The sequence below is a fragment of the Panthera uncia genome, assembly GCF_023721935.1.
Source record: "Panthera uncia isolate 11264 chromosome A3 unlocalized genomic scaffold, Puncia_PCG_1.0 HiC_scaffold_11, whole genome shotgun sequence".
NCBI classification, from domain to species: Eukaryota; Metazoa; Chordata; class Mammalia; order Carnivora; family Felidae; genus Panthera; species Panthera uncia.
In genome coordinates this window covers 89308453-89321561 of record NW_026057578.1, presented here as the reverse complement: position 1 = coordinate 89321561, position 13109 = coordinate 89308453, and the positions used below count along the sequence as shown (strand labels likewise).

The window sequence follows — 13109 nt, the reverse complement described above, 5'->3', positions numbered from 1 at the left end:
GGACTTCCGGTACTGAGGGTAGCAAGCCAGTAGCGTGTTGGTGGGGAGGGGAAAGTTGGACAAGCTAGCACATACACATATAGTGACTGAAACCCCATGCTTCTTCCCCCATCAGGTTCTCACAACACCGGCAGACAGATCCTTGCCATCTAGGAGGGAGACTGGAAGCCTCTACTCTGGAGAATGTAACCAATCCAAGACATTCACATACATGGAGGACAGAATTCCCAAAACAAGTCCACCCCAATAACCCTAAAAACAACCCTTCTCACAAGTCCAAGGCTCCTAATCAGCTTTTTAGTCCACTATTTGACCAGAAATAGACAGCCAAGAATTGTCAGATGTCCTGGAAAAGCCTAAAACAGGAAAAGAAAAAAAAAAATGTGTGCGCACACACGCGCACACACACACACACACACACACAAAGAAGAAATTTGAAGAAAACAGATCCTACAGAAAAACAACTTCATAAAAAACCCCAACAAAACAACAACACACAAACACTATCATGAATGTACTGAATGGTAACAGAAGACATCCATAGGCAAAAATATAAAATAAGAACAAAGTACCATGTAAGAAAAGGAGCATCCAGAAATCAAAAAGGGATCTTCAGATTTAAAATTATGAGAGCAAAGAAGAGTTAGAAAACTGAATTAAAGAGAGATGAGGTTGGGGAAGGGGGGAAAGAGATCCAGTCCTGGAGAACCAACATCAAATTAACTTCTCCCAAAAGAGAAAAGCAGAGGAGAGGAAATCATCAATGAACAAGAAGTTTCCCAGGAACAAAAGACACAAGTTAGCATACTGAAGGGCTCATCAAATACCGGACATAATGGATACAGACCCACACCAAAGCACATCACTGTGAAATTTCATTACCTTGAGGAGCAAGATAGTCTACAAGCTTTCAGGTCACAAAGAACTGAAATCGAAATAGTTTTGGATTTCTCAACGCAACTGGAAACAAGACGGTGTAGCAGTATCTTCAAAATTTGGAAGGAAAACTACTTCACACCTAGAATTCTATAAAATTACCAAATAGGACAGACATGCAAGGACTCCAAAGATTTACCTCCATACATACTTCCTCTGAAAGCTACCAAAAGATGTGCTCCACCGAAATAAATTAGTAACCACTAAAATAAAAAAACAAAACATCCAGAAAAAAATCAGCACAGGAGAGAAGTCAATGCAAATCCCAAATTAGCCAGGCACCAGAGGGTAGATCTGAGCAGCATAATTCAAAACAGGTTGAGGGTTGCCCTCAATACCATATGCCATCATATGCCAGATTTCCATTCCACTCTCAGCTACATGGATCAGCAAGGATACACACATTGTCCTACAGAAGCATAGTTCTGACCTATCCTGTGAGCTGGAGCTTGATTCTTCATGAGCTGAAAACCAGCAAATATAGAAGTCTACTCCCTCCAACCCCATTTCTGCCAGACATCAATTGTCAGATGCCCTGTGGTGAGCCTTCTTGTTAAGCAGGTCACTGCTTAACACTCATGCTTAACACTCATGACCTTGGCCACGAACTACCTCAAAGTGACTTTTGCAAACAATCAGAGAAAATGCAGCCAGACTATGAGCAAAAGACTGTTACCTTCTCCATGAAGCCTTCATGTAATAACGATAATTTTGTCCTTTTTTATCTGCCAACAGGTTTTCCAAAACTACCTATGTTGTTTTAGAATGTATATGTATACAATAAAATCAAACGAGACACAAGGGAATGATTAACACTAAGTCAGGATAGTGCTTGTATCTGGGAGGGGAGAAGGATGCAATTGCAGACACATAAGAAGCTTCTCAAACCCTAGTAAATGTTCTATTTCTTAACCTTCCTGGATCTTACTACATGTTTCACCTCTTAACCCTGAGGTGGGTACATCAATACTCACTCTATTATTACTCTTTATATCATACACTTTTTATAATTTATTCCACAAACTGAAAGAAATCCCATCACTTCCGTGTTCAGATTCCAGGCTCAATGAAAAGAATTTTGGTAATGATTTGACTCTGAAGTAATAAACTGACATGCTAATTTTATTTTTTTGCAACAGTACTCATAAACTAATGAATGTTTAATTGATTTGATGACTATGTCCTTATATATAAAATTAAATTGGTCTTTAAGTAAATCCTCTGGGAGTCAGCACATCCTCTGCAAATAACCAAACTGAGTCTCAGAATCAGGATTTTCTCGATGCTTGAATTTCATCCCATATTGCAGCTTCAATTTTTGAAGTGTCATATTCCCTCATCATATCAAACTCAAGCCACGGCTGACTCCACTTCTGAGCTTCTTTCATTTGCTCTTCGGTCAAACAAAGATCAAATCTGATTCCTTTAATATTAAATTTTGGACGTTCCCAGCGTTTGGACCAGGGCTTAGGCTTCATTTTTACTTTCAGCTACAGATGATATTAAAAAAAAAAAAAAAAAAAAAAAAAAAAAGAAAGAATTTTGTTTAGTAGCAAGCAAAATTCTTCTAAAAGTTTTCATTAAGGTGACTCTTTCTTACTCTATATAGAACTTTCAGTTCTACAAATACAATTCATACCTGATTAACAGGAACATCGTGGCTAGTTTCTTGTACGACTGGCTTCATATTCATATCAAAAGTGCTATATTCAGGAAGGGCATCTCGTAAGTATAGCAAACTATCGTCCAGCCGTTTCTCTAATTTGACCACTTGGATCTCTTGGATTCGAGGATTATAAAGTTCAAAGCAAATCTCAACACCTAAACAGAGAAAACATATTCTTACAATCTGAACCCAGACGCCTGTATACGCCTTATACAACAGTAAAAACTATTTTATAATGGAACTAGCACAGGGTTTTGCACATAGGAAATGTGACATAAATTTGTAATTTTTAAGATAAAGATTACCGAAAGAAAAAGAAATAAAGTCCATGTAGATTAAAAAGTGAAAAAAATCTGAGTTAGAATGATAGTCTAAAGAAAAATGTCTTCTATAAATACAGTCACACATCTCTTCACTTCTGGTACTATTTTTTTTTTTTCAAATCCTTTTTTATTTATTGGTCTGGCCCAAAAAGATCTTAAGAGACCATGATAACAGTGTTAAAATTGTTTAGGGTCTAGTATCAGAAGAGGGATTAGATCCTGAGAATGTTTTCTTCATCTCCTTTTCTTTTTAGTTTTTAAATATACATCCAAGTTAGTTAGCATATAGTGCAATAATGATTTCAGAAGTAGATTCCAGTGACTCATCCCCTATGTGTAACACCCAGTGCTCACCCCAACAAGTGTCTTCCTTAATGCCTCTTACCCATTTAGCCCATCCCCACACTCTTCACTTCTGACACTATTAACCTGGAGAAAATTTGAGTAAATTCTTCACTGTCACATTTTTGTTTGTTTCCCAACTACTTATAAAACTTGATCTCCTACATTAAGGGCAACAGGAGTAATGATGCAAAGAGTTAATACATTTTTAAGTTCTAACTTTGGTTTAGAAGTCCCTCCTAAGGATGGCCTAAGTTTTATTTATTTATTTTTTAATCCAGATCAGTTCCTTTTAAAATTTTTTTTTATATTAGAGAGAGAGAAAGTGCACAAGTGAGGGAGAGAGGCAGAGGGAGAATCTTAAGCAGGCTCCACACTCAGTGCAAAGCCCAATGCAGGGCTCAGTCCCATGACCCTGGGATCATGACCTGAGCCAAAATCACGAGTCGGACACTCAAATGACTGAGCCACCCAGGCACCCCAGGATGGCCTAGGTTTTAAAACACGCTGGGGCTCAGGGCACCTGGGTGGCTTAAGTTGGTTAAGCGTCTGACTTCGGCTCAGGTCATCATCTCACAGTTCATGGGTTTGAGCCCTGTGTCGGGGCCCTGTGCTGACAGCTCAGAGCCTAGAGCCTGCTTCAGATTCTGTGTCTCCCTCTCTCTCTGCCTCCCCTCCACTCACACTCTCTCTCTCAAAAATAAATAATAAAACATTAAAAAAAAAAACATACTGGGGCTCTCCATATGAAGCAAGCTAGGAACAGCATTGCTGGTTCAAGATGCTACAAGTAATAGTTTAAGATACATCCTCTGTTAGCACCAAACGCTTAAGGGAAAGAGCATATTCTGAGGTTTCCTGAAATAATCCCAAGAGAAATACAAATATGTATGAACAACATTAACATCCACTATTTAATACCAGGATTTAATCCATTATTTCCTATATACCTATTCTGTTCCAAGTACGGATCTAGGGACTGTGCCTAGAGTGAACTCAAAATAGATCAAATCCTTCTCCTCTCATAGAGCTTATATTCTAGTGGATGACAATAAATAGACACACCAAAATTTCATTTACAATTCATAATTTAAGGTAATTTCATATAGTCAATATAAACAGAGTGGCTGGGGAATAAATAGTATATGAATAGTATAGCCAGGGAAAGCCTCTCTAAAAGCACAATTTAGACTGACACTACAAATAGCCAAGAGTGCTCAAGGCAGAACAGCAAATGCAAAGGCCCTGGGGTCTTAACAAACTTGCTATATTGGGGGGAAAAACAAAACAAAACAGAAAAAGGTCTTTTTGGCTGGAGCACAGTAAGTCAGTGGGCCAGGAAAGTTAACCAGGGACACAGCATAGCTGCAGGCAGGAAGGAGGCAGGGCGGCATGGACACGAGTGATGGCCATGGAGACGGAGAACCAATCAAAACTGGAATATATTTTTTGGAGATTAAGCCAAGAAAACTTGACTGACTGGATATATGAAGAGAATAATTAAAAATAGCTCCTGAATTTTTGATTAAGTAAGTACGTACGCAGTGGTGCCACTTATGGACATAGAAAAAACCAAGAGGAACACACTGTGAGGAAAACAATCTTATTCTGAGCTTGTCGTATGCTTAAAAGATATCCACCCGGAAATGTCAAAGAGGTAGTTGTATGTACAAATCCGGAACCTGGACAGGGTCAGTCCTTGAGATCTAAATTTGGGAGTTCTCGGGGCGCCTGGGTGGCTCAGTCGGTTAAGTGTCTGACTTCAGCTCAGGTCATGATCTCACGCTCGTGGGTTCAAGCCCCACGTCAAGCTGTGTGCTGACAGTGCAGAGCCTGGAGCCTGCTTCGGATCTGTGTCTCCCGTTCTCTGCCCCTCCCCTGCTCATGCTCTCTCTCTCTCAAAAATAAACATTAAAAAAAAAAATTCTTTTTTTTAATTTGGAAATTCTCATCATATGGATGGTATTTAAAGCCAGTGGACTAGGAAAAACACCAAAGAAAGGAGTATCGATGGGGAAGGTTGAGACAGGTTGTAACAGTCAAAAGTACCTTAGAGGAGGGCAACAGGGAGTGAACATTTTTGGAGTATTCAGTGTTCAGTACTTCATGTAGAATATCACCCACAACGGACCACAACACTAAGGCAGAAACTATTATATCTCAGTTTTAAGAAAGAATATCAGGGGCGCCTGGGTGGCTCGGTTGGTTAAGTGGCCGACTTCAGCTCAGGTCATGATCTCGCGGTCTGTGAGTTCGAGCCCCGCGTCGGGCTCTGTGCTGACTGCTCAGAGCCTGGAGCCTGTTTCAGATTCTGTGTCTCCCTCTCTCTCTGCCCCTCCCCTGTTCATGCTCTGTCTCTCTCTGTCTCAAAAATAAATAAACGTTAAAAAAAAAAAATTTAAAAAAGAAAGAATATCAAACCAAGGTCCATCTCACACACCTATGATCATGGTTTTCTATTGCAAGCCTTCTCCAAACACATGATCTGATCGAAGGCACACATTTCTGCAACTTGTAAGCCCTGCTAAGCTCCGACATGCACAGCACCACAGGTCATTACAAGATGAGTCCCACATCGGGCTCTCTGTTATCAGCACACAGCCCGCTTCAGATCCTCTGTCCCCCAATCTCTCTGCCTCTCCCCTGTTCAGGTACTTTCTCTCTCAAGAATAAATACACATTTTTAAAAAAAAGAAAAAAAGAAAATTTTACTGTTCTGCCATGTCGATTCATAATGTTTCTAGAATTTTGCCACTTGGGTCTCTGTCTTATTTATTAGGCATAACAAACAAGTTTTGCCTTTTTAAAAATTCCTCTAATTCTTATCAAACAACGATTATTGTGGTGACTATCATAATATAAAGCAAAATAGGGGCATTCATTTTAGGGAAAAGTGACTCATACAGACATCATTATGTTTGTCTTAATGTTCTCATGGGTTATTGCCCCCTATACTGAATGTTCCCCACACTGTTAATAGTCACTTGTCTCCTTCTGTGATGCTGGCAAAGGTCGGAAAATCTGACAGTGGTCGTCCTGTGATGAAAGAAGCCCTCAAGGGAAAGCACAGCACTGACTGCTTACTCAGCAGCCTCCAGTCTCATCCCATTCTTAGGCCACGGGCCCAGGTCAGGCCTCGGAATCCCTTTCACTTTCAAGTTCCAGACGTTTTCTCCCGGCATGCAGAACACAAAATAGAACCTGAGATACCATTTTCCAGAAAATTAAACTAATGAAATGGAAGCTACCTTGTCCTTCAATAGTATTCCTAAGGATAAAAGTAGCTCCAAGGCCTGCTCCTGATCTCTGGATACAGATCCCTAGAAACCGGCTGGTTTTTCCGCTGGCATATGGGTCAGCTGTCGTAACACGAAGTATGCTTCCTACAAATTCAAAAGAGAAGTGAACTTTTACAAGACTTGCAGAAACACACAAACAGCATTTCTAGGTAACCTCCTAACTCCCTAAATATTTTAATATATTAGGAATAAGTATCTCATCTGGGCAAAACCCAGATCTGTGAAAAACACTCTTCCCTATGTGAAAAAAACTAAGCCCGCCCACCACCAATACTGAAAGTGTGCAGCTCTTACTGACCAACGTAGAACTCTGGAATGTGGAGTATTTTTCTCCTCTCTAACATATCTTTTCTTTCCATCTGAAATTTCAGAGGATTTGTTCTTCCCCTTGGAGGAATAAATTCAGGACTCAAGAACCTGTGAAGAATATAAATTAAAAAAAAATTAAAGGCAAACTTAAAAATTAAAGATTATGATGTTGACGTGTTTTATTCTTTCTTCCTAAGAAAAGTTGATTATTTATTTCTAAAACTGTTGTCGATGCTCAAGAAAATAGCTAACAATTCCTGAGTACTCACCTCACAACCTGTTAAAGGTTTACGACACACCGAGAGCATAAATTAATCCTCACAACAATTAGGCGAGCATGCTGTCATCATCTCCTTTCACAGATGAAAATGAAGCTTGCAGAAGGTAAACTAACGTACTGTTATATTAGCTACAAACTAATCAAGTCAAGATTTAAACACAGGCATGTCTGTCAGACAACAAAGCCTATGGCCATAAACCACAAGCCTCACATCGAGTTGTGCGTGTTAAAATAAATTACACTGGATGGGCACTTGGGTGGCTCAGTCGGTTGAGTGTCCAACTTCGGCTCAGGTCGTGATCTCGGTTTGTGAGTTGGAGCCCCGCGTCGGGCTCTGTGCTGACAGCTCAGAGCCTGGAGCCTGCTTCTGTGTTTCCCTCTCTCTCTGCTCCTCCCCCGTTCATGCTCTATCTTTCTCTCCTTCAAAAATAAACACTAAAACAAAATTTTTTTTTGAATAAATTTAGTCTGGAAAAATACAAATATAAATCATTAACTATGACCTTAAAAATAATCTCCCTCTTCTCCTCTTTAACTTCTCTAACTTCTTCCTTCCTTTCTCCTTCCTTTCCTTCTTTTCTCTCTTTTTAAATAGGCTTCACAACAATCACACAGCCCAAGGCAGGGTTTGAACTCACGACCCTGAGATCGAGACCTGAGCTGAGATCAACAGTCAGACATTTAACTGACTGAGCCACCCAGGTACCCCTAAGCTAACCTCTTTAAAAGCATAAATGACATTACAGTGAAAAATCATGTCCCTATCACCCATCCTAAGAAATAAATGATCAATACAGTTGAAGCCCCAGTGCACCCTTCCCTCCCCCACAGTTAATTACTATGGGGTAATTCATTAAATTTGGTGATGATTCTTCCCATGAAGTTTCTTCCTTTTGCTGGTTCACCCCTTTCTCAGGAGCTTCCCAGGTATACTCTGAAACTGGGCCCCATACTCTAAGGACAAGGAGATACTGAAGAAAGAGGCAGGACACTCAGGGTGGGTAGGTTACAGTTTTAGTAACAGCAAAGGGAATTCACATACAGGCTTGTCCTGGGTGGCAGCAAGACACCAAATCTTAAAAATTTACAAAGAGTGGCACAAAAACAGACACTCAGATCAATGGAACAGAATAGAGAACCCAGAAATGGACCCACAAACGTATGGCCACCTAATCTTTGACAAACCAGGAAAGAATATCCAACAGAATAAAGACAGTCTCTTCAGCAAATGGTGCTGGGAAAACTGGACAGCGACATGCAGAAGAATGAACCTGGACCACTTTCTTACATCATACACAAAAATAAACTCAAAATGGATGAAAGACCTAAATGTAAGACAGGAAGCCATCAAAATCCTAGAGGAGAAAGCAGACAAAAACCTCTTTGACCTCTCCTGCAGCAACTTCTTAACATGTCTCTGGAGGCAAGGGAAACAAAAGCAAAAATGAACTATTGGGACCTCATCAAAATAAAAAGCTTCTGCACAGTGAAGGAAACAATCAACAAAACTAAAAGGCAACTGACAGAATGGGAGAAGATATTTGCAAACGACATATAAGATAAAGGGTTAGTATCCAAAATCTGTAAAGAACTTATCAAACTCAACACCCAAAAAACAAATAATCCAGTAAAGAAATGGGCAAAAGACATGAAGAGACAGTTCTCCAAAGAAGACATCCAGATGGCCAAGAAACACATGAAAAAATGCTCAACCTCACTCATCATCAGGGAAATACAAATTTGGCTAACATTAACAACTCAGGCAACAACAGATGTTGGTGACAATGCGGAGAAAGAGGATCTCTTTTGCACTGCTGGCGGGAATGCAAACTGGTGCAACTACTCTGGAAAACAGTATGGAGGTTCCTTCAAATAGTTAAAAATAGAACCACCCTACGACCCAGCAATTGCACTACCAGGCATTTATTCACGGGATACAGGTGTGCTGTTTCGAAGGGACACATGCACCCCCATGTTTATAACAGCACTGTCAATAATAGCCCAAATGTCCATCGATTGATAAATGGATAAAGAAGATGTGGTATATATGTATGTACGTATATATATATATATATATATATATATACACACACACACACACACACACACACACACACACAATGGAGTATTACCCTGCATCAAAAAGAATGAAATCTTACCATTTGCAACTATGTGGAATGAACTAGAGGGTATTATGCTAAGTGAAATCAGTCAGAGAAAGACAAATATCATGACTTCACTCATACGAGGACTTTAGGATAGAAAACACATGAACATAAGGGAAGGGAAGCAAAAATAATATAAAAACAGGGAGGGGGACAAAACTAAGAGACTCTTAAATATGGAGAACAAACAGAGGGTTACTGGAGGGGTTGTGGGAGGGGGGATGGGCTAAATGGGTAAGGGGAATTAAGGAATCTACTCCTGAAATCATTGTTGCGCTATATGCTAATTTGGATGTAAATTTAAAAAAATAAAATGAAATAATTAAAAAAAAATTTACAAAGAGGCCCTAAGTGGTCTCAGTCACATACACTATGTAGGTATTTTCAATACCACACCATCATCTCGAGGCTATGTCTTTGGAGCAGCCTCTAGGAGCAGAAAAGGCAAGCAGAACCCACATTCCAAGGACAAGGGAAGGGGTGAGGAGCCGGGGTTCAGCCCATGGGTCAATCAGCAGTCATGTCTTTTTGATGATGATCCCCAACACTCATTTCCTACTTTGAAACTTTTTAAGCCCACCAAAAAGTTGAAATAGTAATACAATGAATACCCATATACACACCATCTCGTTTCATCAACTGCCAACATTTTGACATATTTGCTTTATATATACATATAATTTTTTTCCTGAACTATTTGAAATGTCAAATAGCAAGGTATTTCATCTCAGAATACTTTAGAAAGCTTCTAAGAATAGGGACTTTCTGCTACATTTATCACAATACCTTTATGACACCTAAGAACTTCTGCAATAATTCAACAACAAAATCTAATATGTAGTTTGTATTTAAACATATCTGAACTAACAGTATCTAATTGTCCTGGAAAAGGCCTTTTGTTGCCCAATCCAAGCTACCATCAAGCTTCACACATTATATCTAGGTATTACTCGCTTTAGTTTCTTAAACTGCTACTATTCCCCGTCTTTGTATTTTTATAACACTGACTTTTCTGAAGAGTCAAAAAACCTACTGTCTTATACACCATCCCTGGATTCTGGAAATGTTTATTGTTTCCACATGCCTAGACCAAGGTTAAACATTTTGGGTAAAAATATTATAGAGGTGATCATCTTATCCTATCACATCAGGAGGTATGTAATGTCAGCTTGTATGGCTATTGGGAAAGCCATAGGTCTGATTTCTCTGTGGAGAATTTCCCTTGTACATTTTATACTTTACATATGCATGTATGTATGTAAAATGTACATATGCATTTTATACTTTACATTTGCATGTCTGAGCAATATAAAAAATGCTATCATACTATATCAATTCTTCTGCAGGTTGTTTTTTTCTCCACACATATTCATGAAGTTTATCCATGTCAGCTCCAGTTCATTTATTTTTCACTGCCATATAATACTCCATTATATAAATGCATTTGCCTATTCACCTACTGATGGATATCGAGGCTACTTCTACATTTTTGTTTGTTATAAATACCTTTTGTATTCATTTCTGTACATATTTCCTTGTACATATTACTTTAAGTTTTGTACCGACTGGGTGGAAAGGTATACACAACCTCAAAATTACTAAATTTTGTTCAACTGTTTCCCAAAGTAATTATACAATTTACATTCCCATTTAACTGAATTATAATAACTGTTGCCATTTAAGAGAGATATTCCTTTCTCAACTTAAAAAAAAAAAAAAAAGTTGTGTAAGGAAATGTTTTCTGAATCTCTACCTTCCATAAATTCAATGTTCAACTTAGAACAGGATATTTGCAATGTTAAACACACACACATAGGCATGCGGAGATAATCCAACCAACAAGGAATAGCCAAATCACACCAACTTTTTCCTGCTAAAATTGGCTTTTTAATAAGGTTGTTATACAACTAGGTTACCTAAACTTACAGATACCTCCAAAGTTGCCACCATTCATTTAAGTGAACCAGGCTTTTAAACACACTGGGTTTTATTTGTTGTTGTTTTTTTTTAAGTTTATTTATTTTTGAGAGAGAGAGGGAGAGAGAATATGAATGAATATGGCTGGAAGCAGGGGAGAGGCAGAGACAGGGAGAGAGTGAATCCCAAGCAGGCTCTGAGCTATCAGCTCAGAACCCGATGCTAGGCTGGATCTCACCAACCTTTAGATCATAACCTGGGTGGAACTCAAGAGTCCGCCGCTTAACGGACTGAGCCACCCAGAAGTCACTTAAGCACACTGTTTTTAAAAGCAAATTTAAGACACCAATTACGGGAAAATGTTATCACTGTATAGCATTTTCAGGAAACTAAAACACTTGTGTAGGGAAAGGAAAACAGGGTGAGCTCTGGCCAATCCATTTCCATCGAGGCAAGGAATGATCAGTTTCTCAAACAAGTAAAATACTATGTACTTGAGAGGAAAATTCTTGATACAAGCTGAATGCTGAAGCAAAGAGCTTCAAATAGGGAGAATCCCTGCTTTTAGTTCTGATTTAATAAGGCTGCAGAGAAAGTTCAACGCTAGAAAAGGGGAAAAGGGGGGAAGACAAACCTGAGGTGGTTGAGCTTTGCACACGAGCTCATGAATCCTGCACACAAGCTCGTGCAGTGGGGGTTCCACCTCTGCTTTAAAGGCGAGATCTACAAAGTAAAGGCAGGTTCGCAAGCGCACAGACCCAAAAAGCGGGAACCGCGCGCCGACCTGGGCCTCACCTCCTTTCCTGACGAGGGGGACCGCGCTTGTCCACAATGACCGGTTTCGGCGGCGGCTTGAACGCGCCCGGCTCCGAAGGTCCGGTGCTCTGCTGTCGGCCCGGCCCCACGCGGGCCCCTGCAGTAGCGGGCGACAGAGGTCAACAGAACTTGCCCAGAACTCCCGCTGAGCCCTGCAATCTCCCCAACTCGCGGTCCCACGAAGGTTGCTCCTGACTTCTAGGCTTGCCTCCCTCGAGCTTCGCCCCGAGCTCCCTCTTCCCTCCGGTGTGCAAGCCCCGCTCCACTTACGCCAGGTGACGGAGGCTAGCGCAGGAAGCAGCGCCCTGGCGGCTCGAAAACTTCGAGACAGGTCCCTTGCGGCCCCGCAGGCCCCTGCAACGGAGGCCGCCATGACTGCTCGCTAAGGTCAAGACTACAACTCCCAATAATCAGTGCGACGAGGTCGGGACTACTTGAGATAGGACGGCGGCTGCTATGGGACAAATTAGCCAAGAGCTTTTTTGTTTTGGTTTGGTTTTTCCTCTGTTCCTTTTCATCTCCCCTCCCCCCAATAACCCTCAACCCTGGCCTAAGTATTTTAGAGAAAGTGTATATTTCTCTAGTTCCCCCACAGTGTGCCAAGTTTTACCCCTCCATAGGAACACTTTCCTCCCTCTGTGAATCAATTCTGTCTTCACTTTCTCAGGCTTCGCTACATCAAAACCCTGGTATAGGCTCTTATCCTTACTAGGTACTTTCCATTAGCACCTCTGATATCGTTTGCAATTCTATTTTTAATTTAATTTAATTTAGAATTACTTGTGTAATTATTGGATTATTGTAATTATTGTCTAGCGCAGAAAGTGCATGGGCGAGGTCATGTTTTGCTCACCATTTTATCCCAGCACCTACCAGTTATCTGGCCCTCACTCTTTGTTGAATGCAAGAAAAAGAAAAGAAAATAGTTCCTGATGCAGTTGGCACAGGGTCCCTGAGACTCCAGAGAGCATGCTAAAATTGACTTTGGGCTGGGCAATGTGGCTGGGATAGGTGGCAGAAATGAAACTCAAAAGGGTTAGGTTATAAGTCTTGCTG

General features: G+C 40.3%; 1 protein-coding gene across 1 annotated transcript; it reads right to left on the bottom strand.

The window, feature by feature from the left end:
* Window positions 1-2037: 2037 nt before the first annotated feature.
* Window positions 2038-12462, bottom strand: MRPL19 (mitochondrial ribosomal protein L19). Its single transcript, XM_049651800.1, has 6 exons — window positions 12324-12462; window positions 12033-12150; window positions 6865-6983; window positions 6516-6650; window positions 2576-2757; window positions 2038-2426 (listed from the first exon to the last, which is right to left on the bottom strand). Exons 1-6 carry the CDS (start codon window positions 12424-12426, stop codon window positions 2205-2207), a joined length of 879 nt encoding a protein of 292 aa, XP_049507757.1. The 5' UTR covers window positions 12427-12462; the 3' UTR covers window positions 2038-2204.
* Window positions 12463-13109: the final 647 nt, after the last annotated feature.